General features: G+C 60.9%; 1 protein-coding gene across 1 annotated transcript in view; it reads right to left on the bottom strand.

Moving 5' to 3' along the window:
- The window catches only part of LOC137456062 (hydrocephalus-inducing protein homolog), an 83,687-nt gene that overhangs the window by 11,653 nt on the left and 44,594 nt on the right, over positions 1–27,440 (bottom strand). The window contains exons 27-56 of the mRNA XM_068167350.1: positions 26,176–26,489; positions 24,682–24,853; positions 23,192–23,401; positions 22,240–22,377; positions 18,746–18,923; positions 18,271–18,401; positions 17,417–17,550; positions 16,345–16,481; positions 15,461–15,588; positions 15,176–15,367; positions 14,643–14,792; positions 13,842–14,081; positions 13,377–13,551; positions 12,445–12,600; positions 11,759–11,932; positions 10,651–10,826; positions 10,047–10,190; positions 9,627–9,810; positions 9,066–9,207; positions 7,412–7,541; positions 6,126–6,704; positions 5,480–5,683; positions 4,857–5,059; positions 4,537–4,719; positions 4,197–4,316; positions 2,884–3,043; positions 2,606–2,778; positions 1,992–2,190; positions 1,292–1,391; positions 655–754 (exon numbers count right to left, since the gene is read on the bottom strand). Coding sequence (XP_068023451.1) covers positions 655–754; positions 1,292–1,391; positions 1,992–2,190; positions 2,606–2,778; positions 2,884–3,043; positions 4,197–4,316; positions 4,537–4,719; positions 4,857–5,059; positions 5,480–5,683; positions 6,126–6,704; positions 7,412–7,541; positions 9,066–9,207; positions 9,627–9,810; positions 10,047–10,190; positions 10,651–10,826; positions 11,759–11,932; positions 12,445–12,600; positions 13,377–13,551; positions 13,842–14,081; positions 14,643–14,792; positions 15,176–15,367; positions 15,461–15,588; positions 16,345–16,481; positions 17,417–17,550; positions 18,271–18,401; positions 18,746–18,923; positions 22,240–22,377; positions 23,192–23,401; positions 24,682–24,853; positions 26,176–26,489 — 5,426 coding nt within the window. The remainder of the gene's footprint in view (positions 1–654; positions 755–1,291; positions 1,392–1,991; positions 2,191–2,605; positions 2,779–2,883; positions 3,044–4,196; positions 4,317–4,536; positions 4,720–4,856; positions 5,060–5,479; positions 5,684–6,125; positions 6,705–7,411; positions 7,542–9,065; positions 9,208–9,626; positions 9,811–10,046; positions 10,191–10,650; positions 10,827–11,758; positions 11,933–12,444; positions 12,601–13,376; positions 13,552–13,841; positions 14,082–14,642; positions 14,793–15,175; positions 15,368–15,460; positions 15,589–16,344; positions 16,482–17,416; positions 17,551–18,270; positions 18,402–18,745; positions 18,924–22,239; positions 22,378–23,191; positions 23,402–24,681; positions 24,854–26,175; positions 26,490–27,440) is intronic.

Raw genomic sequence — 27,440 nt, 5'->3', positions numbered from 1 at the left:
TCTGGGCAGCCTGCTCCAGGCCTCCAGCACCCTCACAGCAAAGTTTCTCCTCCTGCTCAGATGGAACTTCCTGGGTTCCAGTTTGTGCCCACTGCCCCTTGGCCTGTCCCTGGACACCACTGTCAGGAGTCTGGCTCCAACCTCTTGCCTGCCACAGGTCCTTCATCTCCTGCTGAGCATTGCTCAGCTCCCCTCTGGGGCTGCTCTTCTCTAGGCTCAGCAGCCCCAGGGCTCTCAGCCTTTGCTCCTCACAGAGCTGCTCCAGGCCCCTCAGCACCTTTCTAGTTTCTGCTGGACTCTCTCCAGTGGTTCCCTCTTGCACTGAGGAGCCCAGAGCTGGAGCCAGGACTCCAGAGGTGGTCTCCCTAGGGCAGAGGACAGGCAGAGGAGAATGTCCCCTGACCTGCTGGCCACACTCTTCTTACTGCACCCCAGAGCCCAGGGGCTCTCCTTGTGGTGCCTGCTGAGCTGTGCAGAACTGCTGGGCTGGGGCTGGATTCTCCATGCAAATGGAGCCTGGAGCTCAGGACAGTCCCAGTGGTCACACACACCATGAGGCAGCCAGCATGGGAACAGCTTCTAGCCACAGGAGCAGACTGCAGGCCTGGGCAGGTGCTGGCCCCAGGCACTCCCAGAGCAGGCAGCTGGACCAACCTGTATGCAAGCTTGCACTGCCCTTGGTTCCTCAGGGTCAGCACTTGCTTGGCACTCCCCAGGACCTCCAGGACTCCAAAGTTCACACAGCCATCTGCACCTGCAGGACACCCCCAGAGCGAGGGAAGGGATGGGGAGGATGCTGGAGCTGCTGCAGGCTGCACCCAGTCAGGAGACAGAGACTGGGAGAGCTCAGGTGGGACAAAGCTCTGCTCAGCAAGTCTCCAGCCTTGCAAGGTTTCTCTGCCTGCTTTGCTGCCCTTTGCTCTTCTTACTCAGAGAGGATCTGTAGGGCTTAGCAGCCAAGGAGCTCAGCCTCTACCTCCTTGCTTCCAAGCACAGATCAACCACTGGATGTGCTGTACTGAGCCTTCAGGAACTGCCAGCTGCTTGTTCCCACCCCTGGTGTTTCAAAGGGGCACACTTCAAGGTGTGAGAGAGGCAAGGCACTGTGTGACCTGACAGTGCTTTACTCCACACAGCTGGCAAGAGACCTGTGCCATGGATCCATGCCAGGCCTGCATTGCTGTCCCATCCCACCCCACCCCACCCCATCCCACCCCACCCCATCCCATCCCCCACTTGCCCCAGCAGTGCAATGCAGCTGAACTCCTTTGCTCTGGGGCCAGCCACTGACCTTCAGGTAGGGTGATGTTCAGAGCAACTTCGTAGGCCTCAGCCACAACTTCAATGTTCTCCACCTGTACAACACCCTGGACATTCTCTGCATCTGAAACCTGAGGCAGCAAGAAGCAAACCCTAAAGTCATTCTCCTCAGTGTTCCTGCTAAACAAGAGGAGTCCTTGTCTCTAGCAGCTGTCTTTACCCAGCCTGGGAGGCAGTGTGATGTACAAACACCCACAAGAGTCCTGAGGTGTCCCAGAGCAGGTGGCAATGACAGCCAACTCTCTCTTAGCAGGCAGCAGCCTCACTGCAATGCAGCCTCTAAACCCCAGGGAACAAAGCCTTAATAGCCAGAGGAGGAGACTCCACAACCTCTCTGGGCAACCTGCTCCAGGGCTCCAGCACCCTCACACCAAAGATGTTGGAGCCTCCTGGCTTCCAGTTCCTGCCTCTTCCCCCTTGTTCTGTGCTGGCACCACTGCCTGGCTCCAGCTTCTTGCCCCCCCACCCTCAGCTCTTGCTCAGCACTGAGGTATTCAGAAGCAGCATCCTTCAGTGAGGGTCCCTTGGTGCTAAGGGCCCAGACAATGTGGGCTCAAAGGAATCTCCTCAGGGCTCATCCTTTGGCCCTCTTTGCCTTCAGACACAGCCTCCATCCCCCAGGGCCCACAGCACTCTGCCCAGCTCTGCCAGGCAGGGCCCTGTCCCCTCACCTCCAAGCGGATCTTCTTCTCCACGTCGAGAGCCTTGGTGCTCCTGAAGCACAGCTGCACGGCCAGCTCCGAGCGGGGCCCGACCGTGCCCTGCCTCTGCGACACCGAGAAGCCCTCGCCGAGGCTCTCCAGCCCGCTGAGCCTCCAGGCCACCGGCAGGGGGCAGCTGTTCCGCAGCAGCAGGCTCCTGCTGTGCTCGCTGCGGAGACACCAAGGCTCAGTGCCAGCTGCTGAGGGGCACAGCGGCAGCCCTGCCGCTGGCAGCAGCCCTCCCCATGGGGCTGAAACCACCCTGCAGGTTTTGCTCTTTGCCACAAGCCTGAGAGGGGAGGCCCCTAGGGAGAGCTTGGTGGCAGAAGGGGATCCAACAGCAGGCAGAGCCAGAGCCAGAGCCACTCTCTCTGCACCAGCAGAGGAGAAGCAAATGCATCAGGGCACCCACTGCTGGGGGGCTAGAGCTGGGGACTGTCATGGGACATCCCAGCCAGCAAGGAACGGTGAGCAAGAGGCTGGCAAGTGCTGGGAGCAAGAGGGCTGCTGGCCCAGCCTCCAAGCTGAGGAAAGGGAAGCTGCAGCAGAGCCACCCCCAGCAGAGTGCCCCTGGCCTGACTGACCTGTGCAGAAGCACCCTGTTGAAATGCAGCTGCTTGGGGCTGACCCCCAGCTTCACCTGCACCCCTTGGCAGCACAGGTGGAAGACCACTGGCTCTGGGTTGCCCTTGATGCAGCAGATGAGGCTGTCTTCCACCAGGCCAGGTGAAGTGGGGTATGCCCAGATGCTCAGCTCCTGGCCCCAGCCCCACAAAGAGAAGCACAGAAGAACATTCAGTGAGCAGGAGGGGCAGCTCCTGGGCTCTGCTGCTGCTCCCTGTCCCACCTGCCTGTCTCCTACCTGCTTCTCCTTAGGTCCCAGCTGCATGCTGGCAGGCTCCAAGAGGAAGGTGCCCCCACTGCCACCCCGCTCAAAGGAGAAGTGCACCTCTGCCTCCCAGGGGGTGACATTGCAGATGGAGAGCTGCTCGCAGTTGTCATCCTGCAGCACAGCCTTGGACCTGGCCACAGAAAGGGCAAAGGCTGCAGGGGAGCTCTGTCAAGCAGCCTGAGAGAAAGGATCATGTGGGAGGGACACCTTGCATGCTGCCTGTGTTCATTCCCTGCTTCCTTGGATGCCCAGCCCACACTTGGTGTCTCCATCCCAGAGGTGTGCACAGGCCACTTCAAGAGGCCTTCTACAAACCAGGACCTCAAAGGTGCCTGGCAAAACAGAAGCACAGCAGGCACCTGGATTCCTCCCCTCCTCTGCTGGCTTTCCCTCCCTGCAGGCTTCCCAGAAAAGTGTGGCAAGAGCTCAGCTTCTCTCTTCCAAAGCAGCCAGGAGACTGCCTGGGCCCAGCTCCTGGGTGAGCCTGAGGCTGAGGGCGGGAAAGCAAAAGGATTCCTTCCCAAGAGGAATCCCAGAGTTAACAAACACCTCCTGGTTCAGGTGTGGGACAGAGGTTGGTGGGAAAAGGTCAAAAAAAGGCAATGCCTCAGCCTGGCCAAATCCTCTTTTGGTTTTTAAACTCTTTTGATTTAACCTCCCTGGGGTGTCAGAATGCCACCAGCTCTCCAGAGCTCCCCTGCAGACAAACCTCCATTTCTAATGCTGAAAGAAGAGGGAAGTGAAAAACAGAAAGATGCCAGCAGCTACAGGGACATTATTTTAAGGCCAGACTCTATCCAGCAGTGAGGATCAGGAAAATGGAAATCCCATTTGCCCTGCCCTGCAGGTGCTTGTCCCCCAACAGCAGCTCCAACCATCAAGTCTTGCTGACACTGCAGATTTCACGGAGGGTTTCCAGTCCCTCAGCAGAAAAACTTCCTTTGCTCCTTCAGGCTGACCCACAGAGCTCCCAGCACTTGAAACAAACAGCACAAAGCTGCTGAAGCTGAGATGGGGGCTGACAAGTGACCCCAAGCTGCTTTCAGGCCGCAAGCAGCACCTGGCTCTGGCCACCAAAGCCCCCAGGGGGCAGGAAGATCAGCTCCATGCCCCCCAGCACTCCTGTGCCTGCTAGGTGCTCAAGTTGCCACAGCTGTGCTCCTTCGAAGCCACCAAACTCCCAGCTCTCTGCCCGGGCCTGCCCTGAATCGTGCCCCTGGGTGCATGTTCCTGGAAGCACAAGGTCCTGCAAGCAGCACAGCTGGGGGCTGGGCAGCACCTACCTGTCTCTTGCCTTGGCACACAGCAGCGGCCCGAAGTGGAACATCCCCGTGCTCAGGACATACTGCTTGGAGATGATGGCATCAGCTGCCTTGCTCTGCCTGCAGCGAGGAAACACCTCCCTGGCACAGAGAGAAGGAAGAGTTGTGAGATTCTCTGAGCACAAAACCTGCTCCCAAAGGCTGAACTCTTAGTGCTGGCTGAGGCACAGCACCGCTGCCCAGCTCCAAGCACGGCAAGAGACGCTGGGGGGCTCAGGCAGGTCCCAGGGGCACAAGGGGCAGAGTCTCAGCTCTGAGCTCAGGGGCAGCAGAGCGGGACGGCCCCAGGGGCCAGCCTTACCGTGGCTCCTGGCTGATGGTGGGGTACAGGCAGGTGCCCCTGCAGTGCAGCTGGTAGGGGCGCTTGGTGCCCAGCAGCTCGAAGTGCAGCCTCTGCTCAAAGCTGCCCAGCAGCGCGGAGCTGAAGTGGACCTGCAGCACCACCTGGCCCTGGGCAGGCACTACCCAGCGGTAGCTGCTGAGCCTGGCAGGGAAAGAGGAACCTTCAGGCACTGCTGAGGAGCAAAGGAGAGCAGGAGGAGCCATGGTGGAGCTGGGGTGGGAAACCTCCTTGGCAAGCTGGCCCTGAAGCAGAGGGATCCCTCCTCCCTCACAGCTCACCTGGCACAGCTCTCTGGGGGGGGCAGGGTGTCCACGTGCCTTTGGTCCCCCTCAGAGGAACGTCTGGGGGGTCCTGTGGCTGGTCCCTGGAGATCTCTCCTGCCACAGCCAGAGCTCTGCTTTCCCCTCACAGCCTCCTGGCTGCTGCTGCCTTTCTCCCTTCTCCAATGGCCTCTGGCTGGGGTGCCCTGCTCCTCTGAGGTCTTCACCCCAAAGGGAGAGAGCAAAGGGAAAGACAGCTGAGACCTGCCCTGAGAGCCAGCACTGCAGGGGAGCTCTCAGCAGAGCAGAGCACAGCACAGGGGCAAAAGCCTCTCCTTTGACCTGCTGCCCACATTGCTGGGGATCAGCCCAGGATAGGGCTTTCAGCACTCAGTGCCAGCTCCTCTCCATCTTTGCACCTCCCAGCTGAAGGTTTGAGGGGCAGAGCAGGCTTTGCTGCTGAGGCTTTGCCTCTCCTCTCAGACTGGCCCTGTGTTTCAAGCAGAGCTCTTTCTTCTGGACAGCCAGAAGGGATCTCTGCAGGCTTGGGCCCTGTCACATCTTCACTGCCCTGCCACTCTCACCCTTTTCCATCCCACCTGCCCCTTTGCCCCCATCCAGCCTGGTCCCTGTCCTGGCACCTTCACTGTGGGCACAGTGGGGACATCCACAACACTTTCAGGAGCCTCCTCCTCTTCTGGCCCTGTGGCAGCTGCTGGCAGGAGCACAAAGTGCTGGAGGACTTCTGCAGGCACCTCCCGCTTGGCTGGGCAGTGAACCACAGAGTAGACAGCAGGGGGAGGAATGGGGGGCCCTGAGGGACCCAGGCCCAGCTCATCCAGCACCTAAAGCAGAAGAGCAAACCTTGGTCATGCTCCTGTGGCCTCTATCCTCACACCTCCTGAAAGACACTGAGCTGTTAGGGAGCTCTGATTGACTGAGGTGGAGCACAGCCCTTGCTCTGCCCAGGGTGGGGAGCAGGCTCCAGAGCAGGGCCAGGACTACAGGTGGCACCTGCAGAGGAATCTCTGCCCCAAGTGACTCAGCTGAAGGGAGCAAAGCCCAGGGGCTGCCCTGGCACCCCCTTTCTCCCCAGACTGGCAGAGCAGCTGACAGGCAGGAGGCCTGCACAGAGAGCACTCCCTCTGCCCCCAGCCAAAGCACAAGGCTGCTGAGGGACAGCAGCAGCAGCCTGGAGAAGGCTCTGTGCCCTTGGCACCCGCTGGGACACAAGGCCCCAGGGCCCCCACGGGGCAGGCTCAGCACCTGAGCATTGTGGGGCCCTACCTGCTCTGCCCCTGGCAGCTTCCTGCTCTCCAGGATGGTGCTCAGCACATCTGCAGAGCTCAGCACCTCGATGTCCAAGCAGGGCACGCCGACTTCTTGGCCACTGGCTGACCCTGCTGCACCTCCCCCTTCCAGCTGAGACAACTTGGGGGCCTCAGGAGGCTTCAGTTTCTCCAGGAGCTCTTTCTCCTGCCTCTCCTGACGCTCCTTCTTTTTAGCCTTCTGCCTTCTGGGCCTGGATAAATGCTGCTGCTGATCTTCTGCTTGCTGCTGATCTTCCTGCTTTGAAGGGGACAGCAGGACACCCTGCACCCTGTCCCAGCATGACAAAACACGTGCCACATCTTTCTGTGATGCCTCATAGGCCTTAAAGCTCAGGGCCAAGTTCTTGCTGTCAGCCTGGCCTTGCTCTTTGGCTTCTAGCTCTGAGCAGGTGTCTGCCGGGGCAAGCTTGCTCTGCTTCTTCTCATCTTCCTTGCCAGCTGCAGCAGAGTCTGGGCCCTCCTTGGCAGAGCCCTTCTTGCCTGCCTGCTCACTGACACTCAGCTGCTTGGTGCTGCTGCTAGATGTGTTGATGCTCTGGGCAGGAGGAGCAGGAGAAAGCCATCAGCATTTCAAAGCAGGACTCAAATGCTGCAGGACACTGTTGATCTTTACAACAGCAGCCCAGGCATCATCTGTGCCAGGTGCTCTACAAGTCCCAGGCCAGAACACAGCTGGTACCCAGGTGAGCTCAACTGAAACCAAAGCCCTCAGTGCCAGACCCACAAGCAGTCAGCAACATAGGAGCTGCCCCAAGCCCAGCAGGAAACTCCAGAGCCCTCCTTCCTCCTGAGCAGTCCTTGGGGCTCATTTCTGGGGATGCTGAGTACCCCTGACTCTTTAGGAAGCCTGGCTGCTCACAAACACCTGGGTCCTGCTGCTCTCTCCTGCCAGGCAGGCAGGAGCAGACCCCACTTCCCAGGCAGGCCCTGGCTCAGAGCTGCAGGGCACAAGCAGGGTGGGGAGGAATGCTGGACCAAAGCCACCCAGGACTTCCCAGGGCATGTCTGGAGTTGTGTGGAGCCAGGACTCCAAGGCAGCCTGATCCCCAAAGAGCAGCTCACCCACAGAGCTGTGGCAAAGCCCCTGGTGAAGCAGCAGCACCATCAGGCACCAGCTGTTGTTTCCCAGCACAGCCCCAGCCAGGAGCAGGCTGCCCAGCACGGCCTGGGGCTGCTGCATTCTCAACAGGGCTGCAGCTCAGCGGGAAGATCCCCAGGGCTCTTGCTCACACAGCCACCCACCTCCCTGACCAGAGGCTGCCTTTTCTGCTCTTTCTTGCTCTGCTTCAACTTCCTCAGCTCCTCTGCCTCCTTCCAGTGCTGCAGCTCCTGCTGCTGCTCCTCAAGCTCTTCAGCCAGCCGCTGCAGCGCCCTGCAGCAAGGCAAAAGGAAAACAGCTCTGAGAGTCCCCACCAGAGCCCTGGGCTCCTGCACTTCAGCCACTGACCCTGAGCCCATGCAGAGCCCTCACAACCTCTCCAGGGATCTCCCTCAAGCTGGGGAGGCTGGGAACATTCCAAGGGAGGAAAGGGGGGAGGGGGTCTGCAAGGCCAGCCCCAGTGAGGCTTTGCTGTTGGAAGGGCTAAATCCTGCTGCTGCTCCAGTAAGGTCCCCCCAGGCACCGGCCAAAGGCTGCTCCACCATCACTCCACACTGATGCCTGAAGCTCTCTCTTGATTTCCCCGAGTAAAGCAGCTGACCAAGCACTTACACCTAGTTCTCCCTGCACCAGTGCTCAGAATCAGACTCACAGAATCCCTTTGGATGGAAGAAATCTTTCAGATCATCAAGTCCAACCAGGAGCCCAGCACTGCCAGCTGCCCACTAACCCATGCTCCTCAGCACCACCCCCACAGGGGTTTGGCAGTCTCTCCAGGGGACTCCACTACTGCCCTGAGCAGCCTGGCCAGGCCTTGATAACCCTTTTGTGGTGAAGAAACTCTTCCTCATGTCCAACCTAAACCTCCCCAATGCAGCTTGAGGCCATTTCCTCTTGTCCTATTGCTTGGTCCTTGGGAGAAGAGACCAAACCCTGCCCCTGGCTCCAACCTCTTTTCAGGGAGCTGTAGAGAGCCAGCAGGTCTCCCCTCAGCCTCCTCTTCTCCAGGCTAAGCAATGCCAGCTCCCTAAGCTGCTCCTCACCAGCCCTGTTCTCCAGAGCCTTCCCCACCTTCATTGCCCTGCTCTGGACACACTCCAGCCCTTCAGTGTCCTTCCAAAACTGAATCTAGGCTTGGAGCTATGGCCTCCCCAGTGCCCAGGACAGGGGGACAATCCCTTCCCTGCTCCTGCTGACCACACTATTGCTGATCCCACCCAAGATGCTCACTGATGCCAACTCTGCTCAGCTTGTCCAGCCCTTCTCCATGGGCATGGCCTGCTCCTTATGGAGGACAGCCACAGCAGTCAGAAAACAAAGGCTGCAGCAGCTCCCCTCCTGCAAAACAGGCTCTGAACAAACAGGATTCCTGCTGGAAGCCAGCTGGGACTGTGGGAAACCTGTGCTGTCTGTCCTGGGAGATGTGCCTCACACAGACCCACACCACAGCCCCTCTGCTGAGGTGAGGAAGGGCTGAAGGGGATGGGAATTAACATCATGAAATTAGAGACCCTCAGAAGCATAAGGGCAAGGCCAGCACAGAGCCCAGCTGCCTGCAGCAGGCTCTGAGCCCGAGGCCTCAGCACTAGCAGCAGGAGGAGATGTTCTCAGCTCCCTGCAGGAAGGTCTCTCCTCTGCTGGCAGCCAGGCAGGGGGAAGGCAGCATCCCTGTGCCGCTCGGCAGGGACACTTTTGGCCTCTTCTCTGGAACCTCCCCAAGCCCAACCAAGGTCCCCAGAGCAGGGACACCTTGCAGGGACACTGTGCTGGGCAGCTCCCCACAGAAGGCTTACAGACCTCTGCCTCCTCTCCCTCTGGAGCTGTCGGATCCTGCTCTCCAGCTGAGCTTTCTGCTCTTCCGTGAGGGCATCAAACTCCTCCTCCCCCAGCTCCCAGAGCTCTGCTTCCTCCCTCCTGGCCGCTTCTTCCCGCTGCCGGCCTTCAGCAGGCACCAGAGGAGAGACAGAGCAGAGCTGTGCTGGGGGAGCTGCGAGGAGCCACAGCTCTGGCCCAGCCCTGCCAGGAGCCAGCAGGGAGCTCACAGCCCTGCTCCCAGCTCCAAAGAACCCCCAAACCAGCACCAGTCTGGCACAGAGGCATGGTGCATAGCCGGCTGCTGCTCAGACATTGAGCCCCAGCAGCTTGCACCTGGGCCCAAGCTTCAGTGCTGGAGACTGAGAGAAGTCTCCCAGCCTCAGCTCTGCTGTGTTCTAAGCAACAGTGAGCTGCACCAAGGCAGGAAGTCGAAGGCTTCCTGAAACTACCTCTCACCAGCTCTGCTGGTGAACCAGACACATGTGGACAGGGCTGAGGGCTCTGGAGAGAAGCCTTGGGAGGCAGGGAGATGAGGATTCTCACCTTCCTGCTCCTCTGCAGCTGCCTGCCTGGCTTGCCAAGAGGCAAAATCCTGCAGCAGGTTGACAAAATAGATGCGAGGTTGGTTTCCAACAGCTTTGAGCAGGCAGAGGAGAGCAGACACTGTGCTGCCTGCAAAGAGGCTCTGCAGGCCATCAAACACCACTCCCTGGGAGCAGTCCCTCAGCTGTGAAGAAAGGCCAAGAGAAAATCAGCTGTGCCATGCTGCAGCTCTGGGCCACTCAGTGACAAAGGTCACCAAGCAGCTGTCCCAAGCTCTGAGCTGTCCCCACGGCCCTGCCAGCTGCTGGCATCTGCAGCTTCCCCCAAGGAGCCCAGGACCCCTCCAACAGCAGGACTCCTCCTGCTCTCCCAGTTGTGCCTCTCCAGCAGGAAGGTGTCCTTTGCCCCCTGGCCACGCACCTGCAGCCTTTCAGAGAGGATGGCCACCAGCAGCTCTTCGGGCAGCACGCAGCTCACCGGGCCCAGCTCTGCCACCGTGCTGCCGCTGGGGCTCAGCCAGGGCTGCGCAGGAGGGGCAGAGATGAGAGGAGAGCCGGAGGAGCCCTGCAGTGTTGAACAGCACCACACTGAACATCACCACAACATAAACCCCCTTGGCACCCCCTGGGCAATCCCAGCTGCTGGCCTTGGAGCTGAGCTCTCTCCCTAGCAAGGGACTGAAAGGAAAGCGCAGGCCAGCGGCTCCGGGGGACAACCCTGCAGAGCACAGCCCTGGAGCAGCAGCCCCCAGCGCTGGCACCAGCACACAGCACAGGAAGGACAAGCAGCTGACCAGGCCTCCTGGACTAGCCTGATCTTCAGCTGCCCAGGGCAGGGGGGGTGTCCCCATCCCCGAGGGACTGAAAAGCCAGAAAGATGTGGTGCTGAGGGACAGGGTGTAGTGGTGACCTGGCAGTGCTGGGTCAGCAGCTGGATTTGATCATCTTGGAGTCCTATCCCGACCAAAACAGCTCAAAGCTCACAGAAAGTTCCCTGGCATCAGCCAGGGCAGGCCATGCCTCACCTGGGAGCCTGAGGACTCCGTCGGAAGCTGTCTCCCAGCAGAAGCCTGCCCCTTGCCGGCCGCAGCTCTGGGCTGGCCTCGGGAGCTGAGGGGCTGCTGCCTGCCGTTGTCCACAGAGCTCTGGGGCCTGGCCTTGGTGCTGCGCCGCCGACAGAGGGCAGCAGCTGCCCTCACACCTGCGGAGGGCCCAGAAGGCTCAGGGGGCTGCTGGGAGGAGCACACCAGCACCTTCCACCCCAGTGGGCACCCTGGCAGAGACACTGCACTCGCTGTTCTCCAGAAGCAGCTCCTTCCCTGCTCTCCTCTTCCTGTGGCAGGACAGACCAACCTGGCACTGCAGTTACGAGCCAGAGAGGTTTGGATGCCTTGCCCCACCTCCACTGTCCATCTCCACGGGAGACAACCCTGCCAGGGACCCAGACCCTTCTTCCTTCCACCAGCTTTCAACCCAGGCAGGTTCAAAGCTGAGCAATGCCAAGGTAGCCCAAGCAGAGCCAAGCTGTGGCCTCAGCCAGCAGAGCCTGGGCTACCCACTGCCCCATAAAGGCTCCGCCAAGAGCTTGGACTCAGGTGGAAAACAACTCCGTGTGCTGGAGCTGCAGGAGCTGACAGCACCCCCAGGGAAACCGCGGGAGAAAAGAGCTCAGCTACAGCATGGCTCTCATCTCAGACTCCTCTGGGAGCTCCTGCCCTTCCTCTTGGCCTTGTGAAGCCACAAAGTCAGTCACCTCATGCCTAAGGAGCCACTTCAGAGGGCTGTGCCTGCTGAAAGCAGGCAGAAGTTCTGCCTGATGGCCATGAGGGACAGGGTGGAGATTGCACGCAGGCAAGGGAAAAGCTCTGAGAAAGATGCTGGGGGCTTCCCCACCCCTAGCAAAGGAAGCTGTGCAGAGAAGGGCAGGGCAGGGCAGGCAGAGTGCCCTTGCATGAGCCCTTCGGCTGGCGTCTGAGTCCCCAGGACTGCTCTCTGCAAGGGCTCTGCCCTGCTCTGTGCTGCACCCCTGCTCCTCAAGAGCCCCCGGGGCTGTGCCACTGCTCTGGAGCCAGCAGAAGCAGGAAGCCCCGGGGGCTGCAGCAGCGCTGCTCCGGGCCCAGCCTGTCTCCTTACGGCCATCCTGTGCCTGCTGGAGGCTCTGCTGGCTGCCGGCGGCGCTGCACAGCTCCCGGGCTCGCCGCCCTGCCGCGCTGCTCCCGGCCGCCACGGCCTCGCTCACCACAGCGTCCAGGGACAGGCAGGCGGCGCCGTAGTGCTTGGCCAGGGCGGCCGCTGCCGACGTCTTGCCTGCAGAGAGAGGGAGGCTGCTTGGGGACCCCTGCGGCCGCAGGGCTTGCCGGGGACAGGCTCTGCGAGCTCCCCAGACAGAGGAGGACTTCATCCCTCCCTTAGGGAGCCACTTCAAGCCTGGGCCTGGGGCGCTGCTCTGAGCCCTGTGCCACCACCACTCAGACCATCCCCTGGCCTGTGCCGCTTGGCGTTGCCTCAGGCAGCAGCTGGGCACAGTTTAGGGCTCGGGCCGGGCTCGGCACTGCTCCACAGGCAACAGGGACACCAGGCACCGTGCTGCCATGCAGCAAGGGGCACATGGTCACCCTCCTGGGGGGAACCAGAGCCCAGCTGCATGGACACCAGATGAGCCACACCACTGGCACCAGCTGCTGAGGGCCTGGGACCACCCCAGCAGAGCTGTGCCTCCCCCTGCATCGCTTCAACTGCTCAACCCAGCACCGTGCTCCACCAGGACATGCCTCTCCTGCTTCCCCCCTCCTCACAGCCAAGAGCTCCAGCTCAGGTACCTGCCAGGGGTGCCCCATGGATGATGAGCACGATCCCTTTGCGCTGTGGGGCTCCTTCAGCGACGCTGAGGTACCGGGCGAGGGCCCTACGGACTGGGCTGGCCTCCAGTTCTTCTGTGGCCTCCTTGGTGCTGGTGGAGCTTGGCTGATGCTCAGCTGTGCAGAAATGGGTAGAGGAGTCAGCCTCCTGCCTACCTGTGATCCTCACCATCCCCTCCAGCCCCTCAGATCCTGGCAGAGGAGACTCTGCTCAAACCAATGTCACATCCATGGACTTCCTTTCAGCTTGTGCAGATCAGGCTCTGCCCTTGATGCTGCTGAACATGCCCATAAGTAAATGGGGTGGCAGAAAGAGGAAAGCAGAGCATGCAGCAACACCTAAAAGGACTGAGAGAAATCTCCTTCCATCAACTGTCTACATGGTCCTCATGGGAGCTTGGTCCCAGGTCCTGCTGAGTAAGGAGGGCACAGGCAGAAAGGGGCATCTGACAGAGCCCCAAGGGAGAGGCTCCACCTGGGTGCTTTAGAAATGTCACTGCAGTAGATGTGGCTTGGCTCTGAATTCACCAGAACAGCCCTTAGGAGGTCACCCAGAGCACCTCAGATTGCAGTGCCAGGGAGGAGAGCAAAGGCGCTGAGCTGCCCAGGACAGCTTCACCATCAGCCTGACCCCAGCAGCTCCCGGGGCAAAGATGTTCCTTTGGGGAAGCTGAGGAAAACTCCCAGACCTCTGCCTTGGCCCTGGCCCTCCTGCAAGGGGACATTTTGAGTTCTTCCCCAGACAGGGCAGACAGAAGCTTGCTTTGCTTGCTCTCATGGCTGTCACAAGTGTCACCCTGGACCTGCTCCACCAAGCCAGGGAGTGAGGAGAGCTCAGGGGAAGGGGGCTGGGCTCCCTGCTGAGCCTCCACTCGAGACAACCAACGTCAAACCTTCAGCCTTGTCCTGGGCTGTTGGGTCTTGAGGACTGGACCTGGCCTGCTCATCCTGCAGCCTCTTCTGGCCCTGACAGCCCTCTAGCAGCTCTGGAGGCAGCTGCTCCCCTGGGGCACGTGGAGGCAGCAGCAAGGTCCTGCGGCAGTCGTAGTCTTGCAGCTGCCGCAGGATCTGTGCATGGGAAAGGGAAACCACTCGTGGGAGGCACTGCTGGAGCTCCAGCACAGGAGCTCCAGCACAGGAGCAGCTCCCCAGCCAAGCCATCTTCTCCCTCGGGCCTCCCTCCCAACACCAGGGACTAGCCAAGCCCCTCCACAGCCTGCCAGCAGAGGAGCTAACCCTGCAACACCACCAGGCTTTGCCCTGGCTTCTGTCTCCAGCTCCCTGGCACGAGGCTGGGAATGCTGCAGTGCCCTGAAGCTCCAGGAACGTGGCCTTGGGGACCAGACTTAGTCTCTTACCTGCTCCTCAGCAAGGTACTGCTGGTCAAACTCCAAGGAGTAAAACTCGATGGGGAACTCACAAGGGTTCTTCACCACCACTGTGCCCTGTGCCCCGGGGCTGGATGGCAGCACTGGCCCCAGCTCCAGCACTTCAGGCTGGAACTCCAGACGTGGCTCCAGCCCACTGCCCGAGACCAGCAGCTGGAGGTGCTGGCTGCTCTGGCAAATGTTGATCTTCAGCTGGCTCAGGTAGGGCTTCTGAAAAGAGAAAAGTGCAGAAGCTCCTCCATGAAGTGCCAGGTGGCAGGGCCTCAAATTCACCCCATGCCCCAAGGCCAGGGATGGTAGCAGCACCTCTGAGGGGAATGGAGAACAGAAAAGAGGACAAGGAGGGATGGTTTGGAACTGAAAAAGGGAGATGCAGACCCCAAGGAAAGGAGATGTTTTGGAAGCTGAATGCTGAGCCTCTGGCCCAGGCTGCCCAAAGAGGTGGGAGATGCCCATCCCTGGAGCCCTCCCTGGGACAGTGCAGTGCTTAGCAGAAAGATCCACAGGGTTATCCTGCCCAGTGCCCTGGCACTGCTGTGTTGGGCAAAGAGCAGCCGAAGAAGAGGGGCAGAGGAGCCAGACAGGAGGGAGGGGAGTGTCCTCTGCTCAGTGTTTGGCTCTCCAAGCCCCCTCTGCAGAGGCTCCAGCAGGGGAAGCTGAGCTTGCAGAAAGCTGCATGTCGAGGAAGAGCTCAGTTCCTGCTCCCTGCCTGGGCTCTCCTTCCCACACTGCCCTGCCAGACCTCCTGGGGCTGACATCCACCCAGCTCACCTCTTCCACGGGGGAAAATCTAACTTGCAGGTTGCACCACTGCCCAGGGTCCAGGACTCCAGCTGAGGGAAGCACCTCAAAGACAGAGGCCTTGGCCTTCAGCTCCTGCAGCAGCTTCTGACGCCTGCTGGCTGGCAAAGCTTTGTCCACCTGAGCACAAAACCAGGGGGGTGAGGTCTCCTTGCTCTGGCAGGACACAGCTGGCTTCCTGCAGTGCTGGCACTCGTGGGGTAGGAGCACACATCCAAACCAGATGTGGCCAGCACTGGCCTAGAACTGGTGGCAAAATGTGGAGGCAGGAGAGGCAGCTGGGGAGGGTGCTCCTCAGAAGAGGAGCAAGGGGTGAAGATGGCAGAAAGTGAAGCACCAGCTGGTGAACAGGCCCAGGGGCTGCAGCTTTGCTCTGCACCCTCCAAAGCCTCCTCAGCCCAGCTGGAGCCCAAGCGTTCGAGCAGCCAGAGGAGCAGAGAGGACAAGAGAGGAGAAAGAAAGGCAGCCAAGAGGCTCCAAGTCACACCCTGTCTGTGCTTTACCTTCTGAGCAGGCTCCTCCCTGCTGAGGAACCACTGACAGGGCAGTGGGAGCTGATTGTAGAGCCGGATGGTCTCTTCCTGGCACTGCCCACACTGGACAGCAGAGAACTCCAGCCTGGCCCTGGAGAGGCTGAGGGAGGGCACAGCCACCTTGGCACGGAGGAGGACACGACATGTGGGTCCTCCTGCAACCTAGTGAGGGACAGAGCATCCAGGTGAGATCCCAGCCTGCCAGCTGCCCCAAAAGGCAGTGTGGGCACAGGGAGGGGGGGAAGCAGAGGGCACCTTGATGGGCAGCAGTGCCTCCACCTCGCCCTGCGGCAGGGTGGCACTTTGGGGCTCCAAGCACACAGTGAAGGTTCTGCTCTGGGAGCAGGGCAGCTGCTTCACGAGCCCCAGGTCCACGCTGAAGCCTTCAACAGATGGAAAGGAAGCAGCTGAGGCACAGGGGACATGAGATGGCTCACAAGCACCTTAAGTGTCCTGGCTAGCAGCTCTGGGAAGGATCTTTTGCACCTCCAGAAAAGCTGCTGCTCCTTCTCCCTTGGCAAAAGCTTTGCACAGCCAGAGCCCAGGAGCCACAGGGGAAAGGAAAACATTGCAGCTGAGGAGCTCCAGCAAGTGCAGGGAAGGACACTCAGAGCTCTTCAAAGAACTCCCATGCCATGGTGCTCCCTACAAGCAGCTGGGAGGAGACCTCTGAGCACCCTTTCTGCACAGCAAGGCAGCGATTGGTGGTGCTGCAGCCTTGCCTCAGGGCTGATGCCAGAAGCTGTTGGGATACCCCCAGGGGAGGCTGAACACAAGCCCCAGGACCTGGTGAGCCTCACACCAAGCAGCTCAGCACCACCAAGGCTCCAGCTCCTTGCAACACAAGGCCAGAGAGTGCACAGAGAAACTCAGCTGCTGCTGCTGGCAGCCAAGTGCAGAAGGTGCTGAGAGGTGCCCAAGGTGCTCACCCACCCAGCCCCTGCAGGGCAGACTTAGGGCAGCCACAGGCAGGCCAGGCCCCTGGGCACTGCTGGCCAAGAGAGCTCAGGCTCTAAAGCAGCAGGTCCCAAGGAGGACAAAGCTTTACAAACAAGTGCTCCAAGAGAACTCCCCATGGCCAGGGGCTCAGGCTGAGCTGTCCCAGGCAGGCCACAGGAAGGGTCCCCAGCACTGCCTACCTGTGCCACGCAGGAGCTGCCCACAGACTTGGAAGGACACAGGGAAGTGCCCCGGGTTGGTGACCTTCACGCTGCGCCTGTGGATGCCACCCAGAGCCACGCAGCCAAAGTCCAGGATGTGCTCAGGCAGCTCAGCTCTGCAGGGAGGAGGGAGGGCACTCCTGAACCCACAGCCTGGCCACGTTGCCACAGGATGGGAGGTGCAAATCCACTGGGAAAACTCAGCTCAAGCTGCTGACACCCAACACCTGAGCAGCCGGGGACAAGACTCTGGCCGGTGCCAGGGGAGGCAGGGCCCAGGTTCTAGCAGCTCCCAGGGGCACCTTCAAACACAGCTGGTTCCCAATGGACACTGCCCACAGCTCCTGTGCCACTGCAGAGAAGCCCCCTGCAGCTCCACTGCTCTCAGTGCAACTGCTGAGCCTGGCCTGCAGCCCAAGCCTGGAACTGCTTCAGGGCCTTGTCAGATTTGAGCCCCAGGAAACCTTCACCCAGCCCTGTCCCCAGAGCCCCAGGGACCACAGCCACCAACACCTGCAAGACCCGTGGGCAGGTCCTGTCCAGAGCCATCCCACTGTTCTGCAGAGCATCTTCTGCCTGGGCTGGAGCCTGCTGCACCTGCTCCTCAGCATGAAGCAGCAGAAGGAAGGACCAAGCAACCTAGGAGAGCCCTGCAGTCCCCCCAGCAGCCAAGCCCCCAGCTGAGACTTTGCCAAGCTGCTCTGGGGCCAAGTGTGGTCTGGTGGGAAAAAAAGGAGGCCAGTTCTGAGCTGCTTCTTTCAGAGCTGCTCAGCAGGAATGCTGTCTGTGCTGTCTGGAAGGGCCTGATGCTCTGCACTGGCTCCATGAAGAGAGCCCAGCATCTGTGGGCAGCTGAGCACCCCCAAAGCTCAGGGAAGTGAGGACACTCAGCTGCTCCCAGGCAGCACGGCACAGCTCTCAGGAGCAAAGCCTTTGTGCTGCCCACAGCTGTGCCCAGCTCTGCAGAGCCCAGCAGCTCTCAGCAGCAGGGCTGCACTGCTGGCTGTCACCCCCAGAGCACCTGCAGGTGGCTGTGGAGGTCTCTACTCACTTGAGAAGCCTGCGGCGAGCCTGCAGCCTAAAGGCAGCTTCCTCTGGGGCACTGCAGGCCACAGCTTCCTGCTGCTCCAGGATGTGCTCCTTGAGCAGGATGTCCTCCAGCTGCATCTGCAGCCCAGTGTCCAGCTGAGGCAGGGAAAGACAGGGGCTGCTTAGCCAAGGTCCTTCCCAGGGCATGGGCTTGGCTCTGAAAGAGGATCCCATCCTGCTCTTCTCGAGGGGGTGATGGAGTCCTCTTGTCTCACTGCTCAGTGCCTGGGACACCTCCAGCTCTCTTGGGCAGCACCTTCTCTCCAGAGCTACCAGCTCCAGCACCCTCACCTGCCCAGACACTGCCTTCAAAGCTATGCCAGACACAGATGGACAAGCCAGGAACTTCTCAGAGCTCCAGGGATTTGCCTGCCCACAGGGAGTGCCGAAGCAAGCTGGACAAAAGCCCTCTGGAGCAGGAGACCAGGAGAGAGCTGCTGCCTCTTGCAGATGAGAGCTGAGCACAGTCCCAGGGCCAGCCCAGGCTGCTGCTCTCAAGCTCTGCAAACCTGGCAGGGCTTGGCCTGGGAGGAACAAACAGCCCAGGGATGGGGCCCCATCAATTCACCCCCATGAGCATGGCCTGCAGGATCTCAGCCAGCTGCCAGGAAGCTCCTCCAGCTCCAGCAGGGACAACCTCCAGGGCTGGACAGCCCCTGGGGCAGCACTCAGCTGATGAGAGTCATGGCTGAGTGTGGGCAGGGAGGTCCCACCTGCTAGCAGGGCCCCAAGAAGCCTGTTGTGGGGTACAAGGGGATGCAGTGACACAAGGGGGAGAGGCTGGCTCCTGCCACACAGGGCAGCAGCTGGTCTCACCGTGGCAGCCAAGTCATCTGGGGTTGGTTCTGTGGCTGCAGCCTCCCCCAGGACAACTTCTCCATCTCTCCCACTGTCCTTGGCCATCTTTTCTTTCACCTTCCTGAAGGCCTTCTCATATTTCTCATTTCCTGAAGGCAGAAACCCCCCAGAGTGCAGTGTGGGCATCTGAGCTGGGCAGCCCCCTCCCCACACCACCTCTCCCAGAAACACTCTTCCAGCAGCTCTGGGCAGTGGGAGCTGCTCCTCCTGCCTGCATGCTGAGCTTCACCCCTGCCCAGCTTCCTCCCCCAGAGGAGCAGCTCAGCCCCAGCCAGCTGGTGCAAACCCAGCTCTGCAGGGTGGCTCCTGGGACAGAGCCCACAGGGACTTGCAGAGCCTGGGGAAGCCACCAGTGCTGCTCTGACAGCCTTGGGGGTAGGCCCTGGGGGAAAGCCCAGGGGAGCATCCTGAGGAGCAGCCAGGCAGTGCTCACCTTGGATGTTCCTGGGCAGGTGCAGGCAGAGCCTGGGAAAGCTTCCCTCTCCTTTCAGGCAGACTTCTTGCGGCTCCAGGTGACCCACTTGGAGCTGGAAAGCCTTGCAGAAGGCCCCAGGCGCTTCTGGCAGGTAAGAGACTTTCAGCACCTGCTGCTGGCCGGCTCCAAGGCTACCCTGCAGGGAGGGAATGCACCAAAGAGGCTTTGATGGAGGGGGTGATGCTCAGCCAGGTTCTCCTCTAGAAGACAGCAGACAGCAGCACCTTCTAGCTGTCTGCTTTCCAAGAGCTTGTCTCCTGCCCCAGGCTGCCAGGTCCCCTCCAGAGTGCCAGCGTGGGGAGAGCTGGAAAGGACCTCTGGAGGTCATCACTCCAACTGCCCTGCTAAAGCAGGGCACCCCCAGCAGCTTGCCCAAGAGCAGCATGGCCAGGGGGAGCTGGAATCCCTCCAGAGCAGGAGGAGGCCTTCCCTCAGCACAGCCTGGCCTTTGCTCAGCACCAGCACAGCTCTGCTGCTCCCAGGCTTTGCCTTCAGCCAGCAGGAGCCAGGCCTGACCAAGCAAAGCTCCAGCAGCAGTGCTGGGCAAGGCAAGGGAAGTGCCCCTGCCCTCTGCAGGGCCAGCAGCTCCTCTCACAGCACCTCAGTGGTGGCCACTAGGCTCCTCAGCTCAAAAGGGACAGGGACCTACTGGAAAGAGTCCAAGGGAGACTACACACATGCTGAGGGCCTGCAGCATCTTTGTGAGGCTCAGAGGCTGAGACTCCTGGGGCTGTTGAGCCTGGAGAAGAGCAGCCCCAGAGAGGGCCTCTGCTCAAAGCTCAGCAAGAGCTAAAGGGCTTGTGGGGGACAAGAGGATGGGGCTGGACTCTTGTCAGTGGTGCCCACTGACAGGACAAGAGGCAAGGGGCATCAGCTGGAACCCAGGGAGTTCCAGCTGACCAGGAGGAGAAAATTCTCTGCTGTGAGGGTGCTGGAGGCCTGGAGCAGGCTGCCCAGAGAAGTTGTGGAGTCTCCTATGGAGAGATTCCAACCCCCCCTGGGCACGCTGCTGGGGGTGCCCTGCTGGAAGGAGGAGGTTGGGCTGGATGACCCCCAGAGGCCCCTTGCAAACCACCCCCCCTCCTGGGATCCTGGGAGTGCAGGTGGGTGTCCAGGGCTCTGAGCCCCACCTGGGACTCCCACCAAACCTCCTGCCTGTGCAGTTCAACTCAGGGTGCAGGAGCCTGCCCTGGCTCATGCTGAGCTCCAGAGAAAGGCCACAAGGAGGAGCAGAGGGCTGGAGCTGCTCTGCTCTGAGGACAGACTGAGAGAGTTGGGCTTGTGCAGGCTGGAGAGGAGAAGGCTCCCAGGAGACCTTCTGGTGGCCTTCAGGTCTCTGCAGGCAGCTCCAAGAAAGCTGGGGAGGGACTTTGGAGGGTGTCAGGGAGGGACAGGACTGGGGGGGTGGAGCAAAACTAGACAGGGGGAGATTCAGGTTGGGTGTTAGGAAGAAGTTCTTCCCCATGAAGGTGGTGAGAGCCTGGCCCAGGCTGCCCAGGGAGGTGGTGGCAGCCTCCTGCCTGGAGGTGTTTGCAGCCAGGCTGGAGGTGGCTGTGAGCAACCTGCTGTGGTGTGAGGTGTCCCTGCCCATGGCAGGGGGGTTGGAACTGGCTGAGCCTTGAGCTCCCTCCCAAGCCTGACAATCCTGTGATTCTGTGAGCTGCAAACACATCTCTGGCCACACAGCAGCAGAGCCTAGGACAAGATCTAGAACAGAAAGTGTCACTGGGGCTTCCAGAAGTGTCTCTGGCTTCCAGAAGAGCTGTCCCAGGCCAGAGCAAAAGGAAGCAGATCCAGAGGCACCTGGCTCTGGGTGACAGGACACATCTGCAGCCTTCCTCAGCTGCCCACTGCACACAGGGCTGCACTTGCAGGTCCCTGCTCCCCTTCAGGCTGCAGGGAGAAGCTGAGGAGTGGGCCAGGACCTGCCCCCTGAGCCCCCACTCCAGCACAGGACACAGCCAGAGCCAGCCCAGCCCCACTGCCAGCACCATCCACGCTGCCACAGCAGCACCAAGCAGAGCTGTGCCTTCAGAAGCTGGCAGGAAGAGGGCATGAGCCTGGCACCTCTTGCAGGAGGCAGGCAGGAGGAAAGATGGAAGCCATTTGGCTTCCTTTGCCCATGGCACCGAGGGCCTGAGAGAGGAATGCTGCTCCAGCCCAGAGACATCCACCCAAGGCTCAGGAGCTGAGGTCACAGAATCCTGGAAGGCTTTGGCTGGGAAGGGACCTTTCAAGGTCACAGAATCACAGGGCTTGGAAGGGACCTCTGGAGATCATCCAGTCCAACCCCCCTGTCAGAGCAGGGTCACCTAGAGCAGCTTGCACAGGAGTGCAGCCAGGAGGCTTTGGAATGGCTCCAGAGGAGACTCCACAGCCTCTCTGGGCAGCCTGCCCCAGTGCCCCACTGCCCTCAACGCACAGAAGTTCCTCCTGCTGTCAGATGGAACTTGGCTGTTGCAGTGTGTGCCCATTGCCCCTTGTCCTCTCCCTGGGCACCACTGACAAAGCCTTGGCCAGAGCCCCCTGGGTCCCCTTGAAGGCTTCAGAAGCACTGAGGGGATCTGCCCTCTGTCTTGTCTTCTCCAGGCTACAAAGCCCCAAGCCCCTCAGCCTTTCTTCACCAGACAGATGTTCCAGTCCCCTCAGAGCCCTTGGCTGGACCCTCTCAAGCAGCTCCCTCAGGTCCTGACCAGCTCCTGCCCCCTGGGGACCACCACTCACTACAGAAGCTCCAGCCAGACTCTGTGCCAGCAGCTCCTTCAGGCCTGCAGTGAGCAGGGACAGCTGCAGCTAGGGCAGGCTGCTGGGATGCTGCAAACTCCTCTCTGCACTGCTCCAGCCCTGCTCAGCCCTGGCCCCCTCACTGCCCCCCCCAGCTGCTGCAGAGGAGCAGAGCTGGAGGGGTGAAGGAGCAGGGAAGGGCTGCTCCAGCTCCTGGCACAGGAGCTTCATGGCCAGGCAAGAGCCAGGCAGTCTCCTGGGCAGCCCTGGCAGGGGCAGGCAGGGCAGTTCCTGTCTGCTCCCACAGGAGGTGACCCAGGACAAGAGCAAATGCTCTCAGGCTGTGCCAGGGGAGGGGGAGGTTGGGCATCAGGCACAATTTCTTCCCCACAAGGGCTGTGAAGGCCTGGCCCAGGCTGCCCAGGGCAGCAGGCAGTCCCCAGCCCCGGAGGCACTGAAAAGCTGTGGAGATGTGGTGCCAAGGGCCAGGGTTTGGGGCTGGCCTGGCAGTGCTGAGCTCCCAGCTGGCCTTGAGGATCTGAAAGGGCTCTTCCAAGCCAAAGGATCCTGTGATTGCATCCCCTCAGCAGAGACAGCTCCCAGCCCTGCCTGCTGCTGGGACAGTTCCCTCCTGCTCTTCTCTTTCTCCCCGGTTTTCCCCTCCAAGCCCAGCCAGGGCAGGCTGGCACAGGGCCAGGGTCAGGCCCTTGTGCTGCCCCCATCCTCACCGTGCTGGGCACCACCAGGGGCACAGCGGGCAGGGGGCTGCGGGCAGTGCCCGTGCCAGGGCTCAGCACCACGAAGGGGAAGGGCAGCTTCCCACAGTTCTGCAGGGTCAGCTCCACCTCTGTGACCACGTCCCACAGCTGCAGAGAGGAGAGAGGAGTGGGCAGTTAGAGACAGGCCTGGCACTGGGCATCTCCTGCAGCTGGCACTGGGGAAGGAGCCAAGGGAGGCAGTGCAGCAGAGCAGCAGAGCAGAGCTGGACACTTGGCTCCCAGCTTCACCTGGGCACCCCCAGCCCCAAGGGACCTCTTGGCCCTGCACAGCAGCTGAGCTTTGGGGCACCCTGCAGAGGCACAGCACCAAGCACCCAGAGATCAGGCATGGAAGCAGAGAGGAGCTGAGCTCTCTGCACCTGGAGGGGGCCTCAAAGCCTTGGCTGGAGCAAAGCAGCTGGCATCAACACATGGCAGAGGCAAAGGCACCTGCAGAGCTGGCAGGGACACAGGGCAGACAGAGCACCAAGCACAGGGCCAACAGCTGGAAACAGCTGGGGGGGAACTGAAAAGGGAAGTGGGGGTGACTCTGGGACATTCCCCCCAGGATGGGGACTGGCAAGCCCAAGAGGGCTTCCTCTTGGCTTTCTGTTGCTGATGAGCCAAGAGCATTACAGCAGCCTCTTCCTGCAGCTCAGGCTTGAGCAGCAGCTCAGCAGCTGCTGTCTGGAGAACACAGCCCTCTGGAGGGCAGCGCTGGCCTCCTGCCCACCCCAGGAGGCACCTCCAGGTGCCTTGGAGAGGAGGACTTCCCAGCTGAGGTGGGGGTGGAGCTTGGCAGCAGGAGGCAGCACTCCAAGGTGGTGCTGCCAAGCCCTGGAGCCAGCACAGCAGCTGGCCCTAGCCCCAGGCAGGCAGCCCCCAGCAGCCAGGGCTGCAGGCAAGGAGAAGCCTGCGCTACCTGCAGCCCCACGTCCAGCTCCGTGGTGTCCAGGAGGTAGCTGATGAGTGAGGCCTCCCCACGCAGCCTGAGCTCGTAGCTGGGGCCTCCCTGCACCCTGCAGAGAGCCCTGGCACAGGCCACAGTGTTAGGGTGGCCAAAGAAGCTGAAGGTGACCTGCTGGCTCTGGCCCGGCTGCAGCAGCCCATGCAGCGGCAGCACATCGAACACCTGGGGAGGGAGGAGAGGTGGAGAGGCTGAGCAGGGAGAGGGAGGCAGGAGAGCAGCCCTGGCCTGGGGCAAAGGGAGAGCTTCCACAGCACCTCCCAGCTCCACAGCACTGGACAGCAGCAGCAGCTGCAAAGCAAGCCCCAAGGGCTGCAGTGAGCAAGTGGCTGCTCTGGGGGAGAGCACTCTGCTGCAGGCTCCAGCACCTCATCAAGCCAGGGGCAGCTGAGATGGGAGCTGGGAGCAAATCAAGTCTGGCTGTGCCCATGGCATCTGCTGAGTGTGGCTCCAAGCCCAGCCACAGATGAGGCCTGGGCTCCAGCTTCACTTCCTACACCCAAGCCTGCAGGAGCAAGCTGAGAGGCCTGGCAGAAACTTTGAGGGGGCATTTTGCACCCTTCTGCCAGTCCAGCTCTGCTCCCTCCTGCCCAAAGAACATGTTGAGAGCCTCCTGCCTGGACAGCTTAGGGTCTCCAGGAGCAAACCAGGAACAGAGCTGCCAGTCAGACTCCCAAACAGGCAAAGGACAACTGAGGAAGTGCTTGGCCCAGCTCTCCAGTGGTGCTTTGGTTTCATCCTGTGCACTCATGGCTGCTGGAGAGCTGAGGATCTCCCCCAGGCCATTATTCCCAGGACACCTTCCTGAAGAAGGCAGCTGAGATGCTTTCCTGCCTGGCAGCAGTTGGGAGCTCATCTGTAACCTCAGAGGTGCCACCTTGCCAGAGGAGCCTTGGCTCTGGCCTTCTGAGGCCTGTTTCTGAGAGAGGCTTCTGGGATTGCTCCTCCAGCTCCAGAGGCTCTGCTGCTTCAGGAAGCTGCAGTGCTTGGTGCTGGGGCCTGGCCACCAGCAGGCTCTGCAGGAATGGTGCTGGGACATCCTTGGGCCTAAGCAGAGCTCCATCTCCCTGAGAGATGAAGCACCAGGCAGGGCTGAGTCTTCTGTGTCAGTGCCCCTCCTGCCCCCTGCCAGCTCCCTGGCTGGCTCTGCAATCCCAGCCCTTGGCTGAGGCTGGGAGGGGCAAAGGAGTGGGGCTGAGCAGCTGGCCCATGGGGCTGAGGGCTTGGCTTGGCACAGAAGGAAGCTCAAAGCCTTCCCAGCAGCAAGCCTCATTCCACCCTGCAGAGCAGCCCAAAGGCAGGAGCCCTGTGTCCAGCTGCCAGCTGCTGCCCCTCCTGCTCTCAGGGCAGTGGCTGCAGGGCTGTGAGAAGGGAGGGTGGCAGCAGCAGGGCTCTGCTGGCAAACTGGGAGGCAGGAGGAGCAGCAGGTGTCCCAGAAAATCTACCTCTGCCTCCAGGGAGTCCTTGGCATCTGCTGGCTCCTGGGCAGGATCCCCAGCTGCTCCCAGGGCCTGGGCTGGCTCCTCCACACCCCCAGCCCTGGAGCTGCTCCCTGCAGAGGCCCAAGGCTGCCAGCAGGCTCCCTCCTCCTGCACTGCCTGGGCTGGGAGGCTGCACCTGGAACAGAACAGCCCTGTGAGCAGGGACTGCAGGGGCAGGCAGGGGAGACTGCCCCAGCAGCTCCCCCCTGGGCTCTGCTGCTCTGAGCTCAGCAAGGGCTCTGCCCCAGCAGCAGAACTCAAAGAGAGAGAGTCAGAGCAGATGTAAGGAAGACATTTGTGGTGCTGAGAACAGTGAGCCACTGGCCCAGGCTGCCTGAGGAGGGGGCAGATGCCCCATCCCTGGCACCACTCCAGGGCAGGTGAAGGTGGAACAAAAAGAAGCTACCAGGCAGCTTGCAATCAGGAACTGCCTGAGCCCTCAACCTGTCCCTGCAGCAGCCCTAGGAGCTGGGGCTTTGTCTCTAAAGAGGCAAGGTGAGAGCAGGGGCTGAGAGCCCTGGGGCTGTGAAGCCTGGGGAAGGGCAGCCCCAGAGGGGATCTGCTCAACACTCAGCCAGAGCTAAAGGCTGGGGGGCAAGAGGACACCTGTGCTTTGGCAGCAGCAGAGCAGCTGTGCTTGGGGGGGCAGAGGAGTGGCCTCTGCTTGCCTGAAGGGGGAGGCTCTTGGAGCAGGGACTGGCTGCCAGGCAGGCTTCACCTCTGAGGTGCCAATCCAGCACCTTCCCATCAAGGAAGTTTCTCCTCCAGCTCAGATGGAAGCTCCAGGCTTCAGCAGGCCCTTGTCCTGTCACTGGACACCACTACTAAGAGCCCAGCACCATCCTCTTGCCCCATCCTCTTGCCCCCAACCTTGTATCTCTTGCTGAGCATTGATCAGATCCTCTGGGGCTGCTCTTCTCCAGGCTCTCAGCCCCAGGGCTCTCAGCCTTTCCTCCTCAGAGAGCTGCTCCAGGCCCCCTCCAGCATCTTTGGAGCCTCCCTGGGACTCTCTGCAGTAGGTCCCTGGCTCTCCTGAGCTGGGGAGCCAGCACTGGACACACTGTTGTGGGGGCAGTGGAGGTTCTTAGTACTGAACTGACAACAACTGGGGCTGGCAGGGAAGGCAGAGAGCTCCCAACTTGTATCTGCTTGTCCCAGGGCCCGAGCAGGGCTTTGGAGCTCCAGGGACAAAGCAGGACTCCGAGGTCATGGGCTGCAGGAAAAGTGTTGGCAATGTCTTCTAGTCTTGGCTGGGCTGCAGAACAGTCCCCTGCCCATCCCCAGAGTGCTGGAGGACACCTGAGCACCCAGCCTGGCCACAGCTGGAGGGCTTGTTCCTGCCAGGCCAAGGGGAAAGCAGTTGGCCAGAGCCCAGGGAAAGCACCTTGGTCTCTGCAAAGCACAAGCAGGACAGCAGGAAGCAGAAGAGCTGCAAGGAGAGGGCAGAGGTGGCCATACCTCAGCTGGCTGCCCTGGCTGGCTGGCAGCAGCTGCCAGCAGTAGGAGACAGGCAGCTGGCTGCAGTTGGTCATCTCCAGGCTCTGCACAGCTCCAGTGTCATTCAGGATGCAGCCAAAGTCCACAGCCATGCTCTGGAAGTGCAGGCTGGGGCAGCAGACTTCTCCCCGCAGCAGGACCTGCTCCTCATGAGGGTGCTCCAGGAACTGGATCCTCAGAGCCTGCTCCACTTGCCAGGAGTGCAAACCCTCTTCATGAGCAGGGTTAAAGCTGATGCAGAGGGGAAGTTCCTGCCCTGCCTCCAGCTTCATGGGCTGCAAGGAGAGGAAGAGCATCCAGCACCCGTGGGAGGCCATCCCCAGGGCTCACAACCATGGCAGTGCCCCAAGTGTGGCTCCAGCAGGGCCTGCCTGTGCCAGCCCCACCCCACTGCTGGCCCAGCCCAGCTCAGGCTTCTGCAGAGGCACCAAAGCCCCCCCCAGAGCAGCACCCTGGCAGGCCAAGGCCGTTTGCACTCTCTGCTCCTCCCAGCACTGCAGCCTGGGCCTGGCAGGGCTGAGCACCGGCACAGAAGCACAGAAGGTTAGGACTTGGAAGGGGCCTCAAAAGGTCATCAGTCCAACCCCCCTGCCAGGGCTGCACAGGAGTGGTGCCCATGCCCACATCACCACGTGCCTGGCAGAGCCTGTGCCCAGCACCTGCCGCTGGCACAGGGGGCAGGCAGTGGCTGGAGGAGCACCCTCAGCCTTCTCAAAGGCAGGGCTGCCCTTGAAGGCAGCAAGCTGCTCCTGAGGAGCAGACAGACAGCTGAGGAGGGCTGCTGGGATGGCTTCCAGCAGACAGCTTCACTAGATGGCTTGCCCACAAGTTGTTTGATCCCTTCTCTTCATCTCCTAGAGCCAGGACTCTGAAGGAGGTTGGAGCAAGAAGCAAGCAAGGAACAAGCCACAGGGCAAGAGGAAAGGGCCTCAAGCTGCCCCTGGGGAGGTTTAGGTTGCACATGAGGAACAATTTCTTCCTCACAAGGGCTGTCAAGGCCTAGCCCAGGCCTGCCCAGGGCAGTGGTGAGTCCCCATCCCTGGAGGGAGTGCAAAGGCATGGAGATCTGCTGCTGAGGGCCATGATCTAGCAGTGAGCTGGCAGAGAGAAGTTCACAGTTGGCCTTGATGATCTGAAAGGTCTCTTCCAGCCCAAACCATCCCATGGCTCTCTTCCCCATCCAGATGATGCCTTGTTTCCTCCAGCAACTCATTTCCAAGCTGGTT

The sequence above is a fragment of the Melanerpes formicivorus genome, unplaced genomic scaffold (assembly GCF_026170545.1).
Source record: "Melanerpes formicivorus ecotype bairdi unplaced genomic scaffold, bMelFor1.0.p_v2 SCAF_115, whole genome shotgun sequence".
Classification (NCBI taxonomy): domain Eukaryota; kingdom Metazoa; phylum Chordata; class Aves; order Piciformes; family Picidae; genus Melanerpes; species Melanerpes formicivorus.
This window is presented reverse-complemented; position numbering and strand designations above follow the sequence as displayed.